Source organism: Pavona decussata, unplaced genomic scaffold (genome assembly GCF_977016875.1).
Source record: "Pavona decussata unplaced genomic scaffold, jaPavDecu1.1 SCAFFOLD_110, whole genome shotgun sequence".
Lineage (NCBI taxonomy): Eukaryota > Metazoa > Cnidaria > Anthozoa > Scleractinia > Agariciidae > Pavona > Pavona decussata.
In genome coordinates, this window is record NW_028145524.1 from 233711 (window position 1) to 245842 (window position 12132).

General features: G+C 38.0%; 1 protein-coding gene across 1 annotated transcript; it reads right to left on the reverse strand.

Moving 5' to 3' along the window:
* Positions 1-1204: 1204 nt before the first annotated feature.
* Positions 1205-7295, reverse strand: LOC146470807 (uncharacterized). Its single transcript, XM_085121498.1, has 4 exons — positions 6590-7295; positions 5165-5209; positions 4891-4987; positions 1205-3854 (listed from the first exon to the last, which is right to left on the reverse strand). The coding sequence occupies exons 1-4, from the start codon at positions 6648-6650 to the stop codon at positions 3350-3352; spliced, it is 708 nt and encodes a 235-aa protein (XP_084977624.1). The 5' UTR covers positions 6651-7295; the 3' UTR covers positions 1205-3349.
* Between the last annotated feature and the right edge of the window lie 4837 nt (positions 7296-12132).

Sequence of the window (12132 nt, forward strand, 5' to 3'; positions counted from 1 at the left end):
TTTGTTACCAAAGTGACCTTGGCCCGGGCTAGTTTGCTATATTTTATTACTTCGTTGTTTAATTCTTTTAAATACACTGAAGCGACAATTGAACTGGCCTGTAGTTCAAGAGGTACTTAGATAGCTTTCGTTAATCACAAGTAATAATATCATTTCGTTTATATCAATTATGTTGTCGCTCTCCTGGAAAATTCTAACTCTAGCTGTAGTTTTAGACTTTCTTTCATGTAAAGATTAACAACGCAGATGGTCGATCTCATTGAATATATCGCGAAGTCGGTGGGTTCAAATTCTGTCACGTTCTTGGCATTTTTCCAGGCTTCGTTTAATTTTTATAATTAGCAAAGTATTTGCAATTTTCGGAACACTGAAAAATGAGAGTTAAAGGAAATCTAATCAGTGTAATTAAATGTTTATGGGAAATCGTCTGATTTAAATCCTAGGTACCTATTGCGGACCTATCTGTCGCTCATCATGACGTGTAAACAGGCCGATTGTGATACCGCTGTCGACAACACACACAGGCGCAATATTAACAGAAATATTTTTATTTCAGACAAACCAGACAGCGCGTAATGGATAGCTTTTTAAGTTTTCTCATCGCAAACTTGAAACCATTAAAAAAAACTATTTTTTTTAGCAAAACGTTTTTGTTCGCAATTACGAACTGAAAAAATGGCCAGCTCCGAGTTGGCTTGATATTTCAGTTGATGGCACTGCACCGGTATCGCAGAGATCAATGGCTTCAAGGCTGAATTTTTTCAGGCTTTCTTTTTGTTAAGTTGCATACATAGCCACGATGATCTTCCATGTATTTAAGTCTTTATTCCGCAATGGAGTGTTTCTGTCGAGGGACTATCGGCTGATAGTTGCCCCGCAGAAATTTGGTGTTCTTAAAACAATTCGCTATTATATGCTAGTTTTAAGAACATCAAATTTCTAAGGAGTAACTAGAGCCCACGCAAAAGTTACTGGGACAGGCTTTTCAAATTTACAGCTCACCAATATGACCTTAAAGGTAAAGGTTGAAATGAAAAATGACGAATGACCAACAGGATAAAAATACAATAAAAGTGACATGTTTGTTCACGAATTGGAAAAATAAATAGAAGTTTTTTTTTTTTTTTCGCTGACGAGTACTATACATCCGGACGCTTTGTACTGTTAGTGTTTCTCTGCGGATGAGCACTTTCACGCCACGTGATCAATTTAAACCAATCAGTCTCTGATAAAATTTAGTAATGACTATGATACATGATATTTTCATATATCTACTCTTACAATACAAACTTTTGGTAAGATATACTTTTCCGCAGATCATTCGACATAAATAACCATATCATTTGGTGTCTATACTACTTGAAACAGAGTTCAACACTTGACACAATTTTCTGTGTTTATTGCCCCCGCAGGGTTTTGAACCAGAGGCCAAACCCCGAGAAGGCATCCTTATAGGCGAATCTTTGCTTACGTCATTGTTTACATTTTTCCTCATTAGCATACGACTTAACTCATAGAAGCCGTGGCCGTATATATGAACTAAATGCAAAAGTTGAAAGAACTGATTAAGTTGAACAATTTGTGCAATTTTCAGCTCTTTGCAAGCAATATTGAAGGAAATATCAGCCATCAAAAACTGCGAAATTGCTGGGTGGCAAAAAAGTTAATGAGCCATACATTCTCTGTAAAATTTCGAGTTTTTAAAAGAGAATTTCTCCGAAACCATTCAATGTATTAGGCTCAAATTTTCAGAGAAAACTGAAACTATTATGCCCTTTCAATATTCGGAGTTTTTATTTTATTAGCGTCATCAGATAGTGATAAGCATATGTTAATGAGGCAAAAAGCGTAAACAAAGATTCGCCTATATATAGCTCGCGCGTAATTATAAAAGTACTTACAGTTTAAATATACTGTTTGTAAACTGAATGAAATATTGACTCTGCCTGAACAGGGCGCGCACGGAATAACTGGGTAATGATGACGTAGCATCAAGAAAATGGCCGAATGGAATAACTCGGTAATGATGACTTAGCACCTTCGGCGTTTTATAAGGTAATAAGAAATCATAAAAGTTCCACACTGGGTGAGTGTTTTTTTTTTTTAAGCTGATTGGTAAATCAATGAACAGCTAATAAGAGATACATTGTAACTCGGTGGCATTGTTGTGTAATCGTTTTCTTTTTGCCCTCTAATTATAATGACTGTCCTGGTTTTCTTTGATTTCATATAGCCTGCGAGCAAGCTGGGTGGGGTGCAGGGGGAGGAGAGAGAGAGGGTTTGATTTTTCTCCCCCTCCCCCCCCCCCCCTCTCCCATCCCCGAGAAAGCTTGCTCGCAGGCTAGATTTCATACAGCGTGAATGACCAATCTTGTTACCATATCATTTTCCAACACCGGAATCGTTTATGCGTCAGATCGCAGATGAATGATTTATAACAGATAAGTCTTAAATAGCGAGGGAGTTGTAGTGTAAACTATTTCTAACATATAATACCAAGAGAGGATGATAATACATCATTGATAATCCATAGAATGTATGCATAAAGCCATAATTTACAAATTTAAGGGCATATACTAACATTAACGTTGCTTGATTTGTACATTTAAGAGAAAATTTACATCGTCAGTTTTTTAGCTACCTCATTAAGGACAGATTCATGAAAAGCCAATCGGCTGTTAATAAAAAAAAAAGTATGGGATAGTTGTGAAAAATATCGAGATGGAAAAAAGCTTTCGCACAAACAACGTCATGTCTTTGTTAGGTGTATAAAACTGAGTAAACTGAAGATGGGGTTGCAATGTTCACAGATTTGTTTTCTTCATAACGCTACAAAAGCCATTCTGCTTCACTTTCAAGTTGTTGTGCTTATAATTTACCATACAACATATGTAAACTTATTAAAAACTGGATCATGGTCTAACGCAAGTCCTGAGTTTTGATTGACTTAGCGGTCATGGTATATGGCCCATCATTGCCCAAGAGATAACGACCATTAAATTGTCTTCTGGTTGTTCTTGCAAAGCGAAATCAGCAAGATCTAGCAATATTTCTTGCTTATTTTTCATAAAAAAAATTATTCTGCGCGCTTGCTGGATACGAGAATCTCATATCCAATTCGCGCCCGTGGAATAATTGTTAACTATACAGTAAAAGTTCCGGGTTTATTTATTTTCAGGCCTCAAGGAGAAGATGAGGCGGGCTTCCTCGATAGCACTGCGATGGTATTCTCCTTGCTGTCATATTCTTCTCTCAAATCGTATTCACGCTTGGAGAGACCGTTCCTCAGTTACGTGAGTTTACCGTATAAGGAAGCGTTTAAACTCGGTCCTCATTCCTCAAGTGCAACTCAACTGTCAATGCTACCATAGCATGGTGGTTTGTCCACACCAGAAATTCTAGTATCTAAGGAATCACCTTGATTTACCATGGAAGAAGCCACACTTAGTCTATGCATGTCCACTACCACTCCATTCTCTACACTATCATTGCTTGATGTTGCGTTCATACTAAAATAGTTAGTTCTAAAAGAATCACTTTGGTTTTCCGGGGATCCGATTACACTCAGTCTGCTTATATCCACGATGACTCCATCGTCGAAGCTATCAATGTTTGGTGGCGTGTTCACACCAGAAAACCTTGTCTCTATAGGATCACTTTGGTTTTCAATGGATGGGGTTACACTCAGACTAGAGATATTCATTATATAGCCGTCATCAATGCTGGTATTCGGTGTGGATGTTCCAGTACTTTGTGGATTAATCCCAGAATCATTTATTGCCATATCGTAAGAAGGCAGAAAAGGGAACTGACTTGTTAGTTGTGATTCTGAATCAGGTCTACATGACCGAGATCTGCAACGAAAACCAAACCACAACTGTTGGTAACTTAAGGACGGTAAACCAAACTCATTGCAGGGCTGACACTAAACGGCAAAAGGCAATTAATTTGGGTCAATATTTCAACTAGTAACACTAGTCTTCTTCAGGGCCATAGTAACAATGAGAAAAAAATAACCATTAACCGTTTATGAGCCATTAATTTTTCTCATTGTTAAGCCCTGGTCAAACGGCACATGATAGTCGATTATAGCTTGAGCACCAAGCCCACCAACTATCATGCGCTATCATCGATTATCATCAACTATCATTCACTTTGTGCATGTTCAAATTCTTCATGATAGTTGATGATAATTCTTCCCGTCTGACCACGCGCACGATAAATAGGCTACGATAGTTTTACGGTCAGCTGTTTTCTCAACCAGCGCTCTCTGGATTCATTTTCCTTTAGTTCTTCTAACAACTGAAGGAAAAAGAAACAGGCTGCCGCCCTCTTTTGCCGAGAAAAATTCATCAGTGCAAAGTTTTGTAACTTAACGCGACGCCATGTTTGCAATGTTTACATGTACACTTGGCAGGTGGCTCACGGTAAACTAATTTCTAGGCTATTACGAGTTTCTTTGAGCCGTTTAACCACCCGCTTGATAGTTGATAATAGTTGATTATAGTTTTGATTATCATCAGCTATCAACGACTATCATGCGCCGTTTGACCAGAGATTTATTCTTGCCCTGAAGAAGACTTGTGGTATACTAGTTGAAATATTGCCCCCCCCCCCCCCCCCCTTAATACACGTTAACGTATATTGTATAATCTCTCCCTTGAAAACCCATGCATTCTCCATGGTCCCCCCTGCATTCAAAATCAGTTTCGTTAAGGACGGTTCCTCAAAACACGGAAATATTATGTTTTGGCTTGGCTTATGACCAAGCAGTAAAAGTAGATCTTAGTAAGGGTTCTTGCTTCTAAACCCAGCTATCTTTAACCCTCTTCCTAGGGTAACCCTAACACTAGGGTTACCTTCCCTCCTTATAAACGGGCTCTTACTCACCTATACACAGCATCATATCCTTTGCATGCAAACAACAAGAAGACCATGATTTGAATGGCGAAAACTACGCCGAACACGATTAAAACAGTGAAAGCATCTGAAAAATGAGAAAACAATACAGATTTAAGTACATCTCTCTCTTCTCAACTGAGTGAAAAACTCGCTAACGGTTCGCTGTTGAAAAACACATATATTCGCCCTACGAGTGGTAGGTGGCCCACATGAGCGTTGAATAACTTATTTTCTTTAAAGGGCCCTTGATGGGAGTACTTACTAGTGTCCTCTTTGCTTCCATTATTATCGGACTCTGGTACGTAATCTAAAAATAAGAATATTTTGTTAATAATATAATGAATGAATGAATGAATAAATGGATGGATGGATGATTGATTGATGGATTGATTGATTGATTGATTGATTGATTGATTGATTGATGGATTGATTGATGGATGGATGGATGGATGGATGGATGGATGGATGGATGGATCGATCGATCGATCGATTGATTGATTGATTGATTGATTGATTGATTGATTGATTGATTGATTGATTGATTGATTGATTGATTGATTGATTGATTGATGGAAGGAACGAAGGAACGAAGGAAGGAACGAATGAACGAATAAATAAATAAATGAATTAATGAACGAACGAACGAACGAACGAACGAACGAATGAATGAATGAATGAATGAATGAATGAATGAATGAATGAATGAATGAATGAATGAATGAATGAATGAATGAATGAATGAATGAATGAATGAATGAATGAATGAATGAATGAATGAATGAATGCATGCATGCACGCATGGGCGGACGGACGGAGGAACGGAAGGACGAACGGATGAATGGATGAGAATGAATAATTGGGCGAACGTTGACTATGTGGAAGAGTAAATGAATGAGTAAAAATGATGACGCCAGAAAAAACTCATGCCAGTTCTGATCTATATGCTGGAAGAGTTGTTTGGAGCCATATAAACACTGTGCTGATATTTGTCCCTGTATGTTTCCTTGAATTGGTGGGTGATCAATATTAAAACCTCCTTTCAGTACAGCTTTGTTTGAAAACTGTTACTAAGAAATAATTAACATAACAGAAAACGGCTTTAATTTTTAAAAAGATCTACACGCCGCTCTTGTGATCCAAACAATGGTTTCCCGCCAAATTTCCCATGGGGACAGTGCCTTAGTTGCTGAGACAATGAAGGAACATCATATTAAAATAAAAAGAAGAGTACTGAAGTCACGCATCTTGGTTATAAACATGATTTTACATGTTTCAGAAACTTTCACGCGCTGTGGTCTCTCTCATTCATCTGCCGCAAGAATTGGCGTGTTATGTAATAACTATCAACTGGGCTCCACATCAAATTTTAATAAGCTAGCAAAGCTTGTAAACTGCGTATATTGAGATAACAAGTTAGGAAAATGCAAAAGAAATCTAAAAAGGCGCTTTTTATCGTAATGTTTAAAATAACTTTACCAAATCCGGTCTCGAGATTCTACTAAGTAAAATAATCCTAACGACACTGGCTTATTGTAACTTTAATCACGGAAATAAAGCGAGGGTCCAAACCACAATTATGAGCGAAAATATTCAGCTGGTAGCTATAGTTGAGTAGAGCAGACTTTCGATAGTACTGATTGAATAAACGCTGTCATCACTCATAATCAGTGAACTAAAATACGCTTACCTGCACGGATCACGGGATAAAATAACGCCAAAAGCAAAATTATGCCTCTGATAACCGCCATGATATTCACAGAAAAGTGAGACCGGCCGGCAAAGTTTTCGTTTTCAATAATTAATCTCACGTGATTCACAAATTTGCGTTGAATGTGAGCTAACCACAATTCAAATGAAGCCGTTGTTATCAGCGCATATAACTTGCATGATAAACGCGCTTCAGGTGCCCAAACAATATCTGTCGTGAGGTAAATTTATTCAAATTTTATGTACTTCTTCATGTTTCGGTTCACTTGTTTAACCCTACAAGAAATTTTTTTGTTTGTAAACACGGAGACACCACGCAAAAATTTTCTCGCGCAGACTCTGTTGTTTGTTGTTCACGTGTATTGAAGGCCAAAACATTGCTGTCAGATGTAATCATGGTGGCTATTTTGAATTCCGTGAACTGTTTCAAATATAAAAATGTCTTAAAACTTGGAAGGGTACTTCAGTAATTTTGCGTGCGTTGCTTTCCACCTGAATTACTCCGAAGTCTGGCTTTTATGTTACCATCTAGGCATCGGAAAGAAGCCACGGGAAGGATAATAGACTCTAGCTCTTTGTTATTACCATATGACCATAAGTTATATAAACTGACATGTATAGGTAAACCATCACGTGTTAAGTCATGTTATATGTCGGCCATGCATCAGTGTATATCATATATGGATTCTTGAGACTGTCGAGGAAATCCTAAAGTGCAACCATTCAAATGAAAGCCGGCTTCTGAGCAGAAGTTTCTTGTGGCGCTGTTTATTATGCTGTACAAGGTGGTTCTAACTTTTGAGTCTGGATGAATTCTTAAAATGTGACCATTCAAATGAAAGCTACTGAGCAGTACTTTCTTGGGGGTCCTCTTTTTTATGCTGTACAAGGTGATTCTAACTTTTGAGTCTGTGGATGAAATCCTGAAGGGTGACCATTCAAATGAAAGCTACTGAGCTGTTACTTTACTATGATTTTGTTGGATTAATTCATTACAAAATCAGTGATCTTTTCCTTGGTTTGAGTTCACGCGTTTTCGAATGCGAGAGAATTTTAGGATATTAGGTTGTTGAAGGAATTTCGGCAGTGACTTTTAAAGTCGCACCAGATGACGTTTTTCCTGATTCATTAACTGCAGTCGCGTGCGTTTCTTAACAATAAATACAAAACAAAACAAAGCTCTTTGCTTAACGTCTCTCGATATCGTGCACTGTCATCTCCTGTTATATTGCTTTGCAGCATATATAACAATAATCGCCGGAATTGTTTGACGTCACAACATTTGAAAAGAAGGTAGCATCGAATAAGTTTAAATAACGAAGGCTTTAAATTGTCAAAACTAAGATTTGCAAATATTCAGTGGGGCTGAAATAGGCTCGACCCCATACAATTTTGCGTGGGTAAATGTGGCAGCGGTAGAGATGACAAACTGTTGGCGATAAAAAGAACGTAGTCTCGCAATACAATACAATATAATGCAATAACATACACAAGCAACACAATACAATACAGTACAGTAGAGTACAATACAGTACAGCACAGTACAGTGCAGTTCAGTACAATTCTTTGCTTTGTTCCGCCGTGCACGGTTTGTTTTTCTTCTGCTCAAAGGACTGTTCGGAGCATCCAGCAGACGTTTCGGTAAATTATCTGTTCGGAAGGCCCTTAATCCCCTACAATTTTCTAAAGGAAATTTTCACCTCGAACTTTCGTGATATGGGAAATTTAAGGCCTAGTGTTTTCGGATTGATCAACATGTTGTTTCGGGTACCGAAAAAAGGTTAGCTAAGATTTTCGGAAAGGAAATAAAACCCATTAAGGTTTTCGGGTAATGGACAAAAATGCCCTAGTAATTTCGAAAAGACTCAAGTTCCCCTAGAATTACCGAACAGATAAAAATATTATAGCGATGCCTAAAATGAACCTATAGAGCTTTAAAGGCACTCCAGATATTCTGCACAGCGTTTCAAAGGATCTGAGAGAAAACTGTCGTTGGGTGCCACTGGACTGTGCCTTTTTTAGGTATTTCCCAACTTCCCCTCTCCTTAAAAGAATCGGCTATGTGCTCTTTTCGACTTTTACGCCATTCACCATCAAAGTGAAGAGCATTAGTTGTTGTTTGCGTGTGTACGTATTCAGTTCGGCGTACAATTATCACATCCGACGCGACTTAAATACGACATACAAGTTCTTGAACCTATATTTTCCTCAGTTTGTGCCATTCTCGTGGCTTGTGTTCATCGACATTCAAATCCTAGCAGTATACAGGATGTTTGTCACGTGAACCAAGTTTAACGGCCTGGCTTCCAAGAGTCTCGTTTACCTTAGTGGTAGAGCATCCGAACTAGGCGAGTAATCGGAAGGTTCGTCTCCTGTTAGATCATAATTGCTGATCAGAATTGGCCTTTTTTAGGCTCTCGTTGAACAATCACACAAGTCTTGCCTGCTCATAATTGCTTCTTAATGTTAGTAATAATTCTCAACAACGTAAAAAGATGCAATGAGTAAATGCCACCTTGATTTTTTTATCGTATTGGATGCCAGCCTTTCGTATAAGGTTCGTATATTGGTAACAAGATCTCGTCAAGATTAGGTGTTCTGCGTCGAGCGCGTAAGGTTCTCCCCAAGCCAACTTGCCTAATGCTCTACAATACTATAGTTTTGCCGTTATTTGATTACTGTTCGCCTGTCTGGGACAGTTGTGGGGCTGGGAGCAAAGATTACCTAGATAAGCTAAATAGACGTGCTGCATGCATTATTGAAGGTCGATCAGTCGGGGCTGAGGAGTTAAAATCAACACTTGGTTGGCCCAACCTACAAGCGCGCAGAAATTATCTCAATAGATATTGAATTAAATAAAATAATAAAAAAATAAATTCAAAATTTACTGTAAGGACTTCAAATGTTTGTGAACATACAGTGATAGAGAATATTTGTATCATCAACAAAAAGACAGACCCTAAGATTGCTTGAAAATTGCTAACCATTAATGTATAACAAACTAATTTTTCAAGATTTAAGGAGAGGAGTCCCTTGTTATGTTATATCATGAAAAAAGAAGTGGTAAGTTTATGAGCAAGATTTTATTATCGACGGTATTGAGATCTTTTTTTTTTTTTTTTTTTTTTTGAGGTCTGCGACAACTCCGCATCAAGTCATGACTGTGGTGTTTCCTACCTTTCATTTAGTATGAGAAAACTTGATTTAGTTGAAGACAAAGTGCAAAGTTGACATTTTAAGAAGGGTTTCAAACCCCGACCCTCCGCTCATGGACTGCAAATAATGGCGTTCGAAGAGTCAGGGTTACTTAATGACGCATACACAGCGTATCAAAACTTGGAAACCCAAGAAACTGGAGCGGTCAACATATCAGGAAGGTTTTTTTTTTTTTTTACTCTTTGATAAATCAAGCGATGCCAGAGACGAAACATTATATGCGGTTGCCGAAAGTTTCACCAAATACCTTCGAACTTTGCCTGACCCTTTGTTATGTACCGAAGAATCACGCCACATCAATCTGCCATCTGTTTTCTTAGCTTCCTGTGCACAGGGAACCTTTACAATCAACGGTCACTTTGAATTGCAGTAGGCTGACCCAACGAGAATGTTTTAAAAAAATACTTCAACTGCCGCCCTCTATAGCTATTTATAAAGCAGACGTGAGTCCGTTTACCCAGCCTGCAAGTCCTTTGGACTTGAAAGACTAGTGACTGGAATCATAACTGCAAGATTTGTTGCTATTCGATTTATGCTCAAGAAATTAAAATCGAATTCTAAATTCGCCGATCGCGTAAGAGATCTTTGCCTACCCTTTGCTTCGTAAATGAGGAAGACGATCATGTCTGCCAATTTCACGGGCTCTTAGTCAACTTTACATATGAATTAAACCTTATCTTTACTTCGGCTGTACGGTACATTACAAAGATGTCGTAAAAGCAGCCCTTTACTCTACCTTTACGACGACTTAACGGAGCTTTACGGACTTAAAAGCTCGGCTTACAGCTTTGTGCAACTTTACGGCGTGTTTTAAAGTTTAGTAAATCTGCTATTTTGTGCTGCGAATTTTCCTAGAATTTTTTCGGGTCTTAAAAGGAATACTTTTGTACGCAAACACAGTTCGAATGACGAGAGGAAAGAAATCAACTCAATTCTTGAAAGGAACAACTCGTAATCTGTCCTAGCGCATTTTGGAAACAAAAATGCGAGAATTTGGAAAACGTTAGCCTAACATTTTTCAAGTTTCAATCCATACCGACCTACTCTGTCTCTGGCCAGAGGCACTAATCGACAGTTTTATTGCACTGGGGTGATAATTTATAACAACCTTGACAATTATTTCGTTGTTTCTGCTGACAAACAAACATTTTTGGGTTTGAAATGACAGCAAATTTGCGTAATGCTTCCCCCTTTAACAACTAAAACATTATTTGTACCTTAGAAAACAAAAATTAAAAACATACATAAATTTACGCTAATTACTTATGTTTTAGGTGACATACATATAACTTCAATGCAAAGTTTTATTCAAAGATAAGCCCAAAATTCTGAGGCGAGTTAACCCTTCCGAACAAGCAGAGTGTTGTCTATATTGAACATGTCTGAACAGGTATCCATGGATGAATCTTTCAGTGCACCTGAATTATGTATCATTATTTATTTTTTTTATATATATATATTTATTTGATGTTTTTTGCTGTCCTTCAACCAGCCCACCCACCAGCTTTCGAGAGAGAGAGCTATGGCAAACAAAACCTTTTTCTTTTTTGCATGGACGTGACTGTCAAACGGGAAAAAACTTTTGCGGTTGAACAGCAAACAAATGACAAATGAAAAACTGTTCATGACTTGGGTGTGACTGATTCAATGATCTGAGAGGGCAAAATTAACAGAGAGATTTTCATCTTCTGTGAACATTTTTGATAAGAAAACGCACCAAATATTGAACAGTGACATTAACTCTGCTGACAAAATTATTTGCCAGCTGAATGGTGATTTATTGGTGCGTTCACGGCAGGAGACTTCGAAACTCGCTTGGTCTTATGCCTGACCGGATGACCTTACTTAATTGCACCATATGCTTTACGTGATGCCTGAAGTTTTCGCAAACTACAGGCGTTATTTTTGGTCCAGTGATAAACTGTTATTACGATCAGACTTGTACCAAGTCATTACTTGATCAAAAAACACGCAAAGTAGGGAGAAAAACGTTGCAGTTATTTCCTCAAATTGAACGCAATCGATGAAATAGATTTAAAACCTTTGGCCCTAAACCTTTGAACTAATACAATCCCTGGGTTATATTTGGAATATCAAGGTATTAAGTTTCCCCACCAACAACAGGATCGGACAAGCACAAACTTTCAGATATTTATACATGTAACTGCCAAGCCTCCGATCCACCCCTGTCTACGCCCTGAACTAGAAACAAAATCTGCGGTGTTCCCTAAACAGCTGTTAGTTCTCCTGGGTGTTTTATTATATTCGAGCTGCGTGAATAAAAACTATTTAATAAGCTAGTGATAA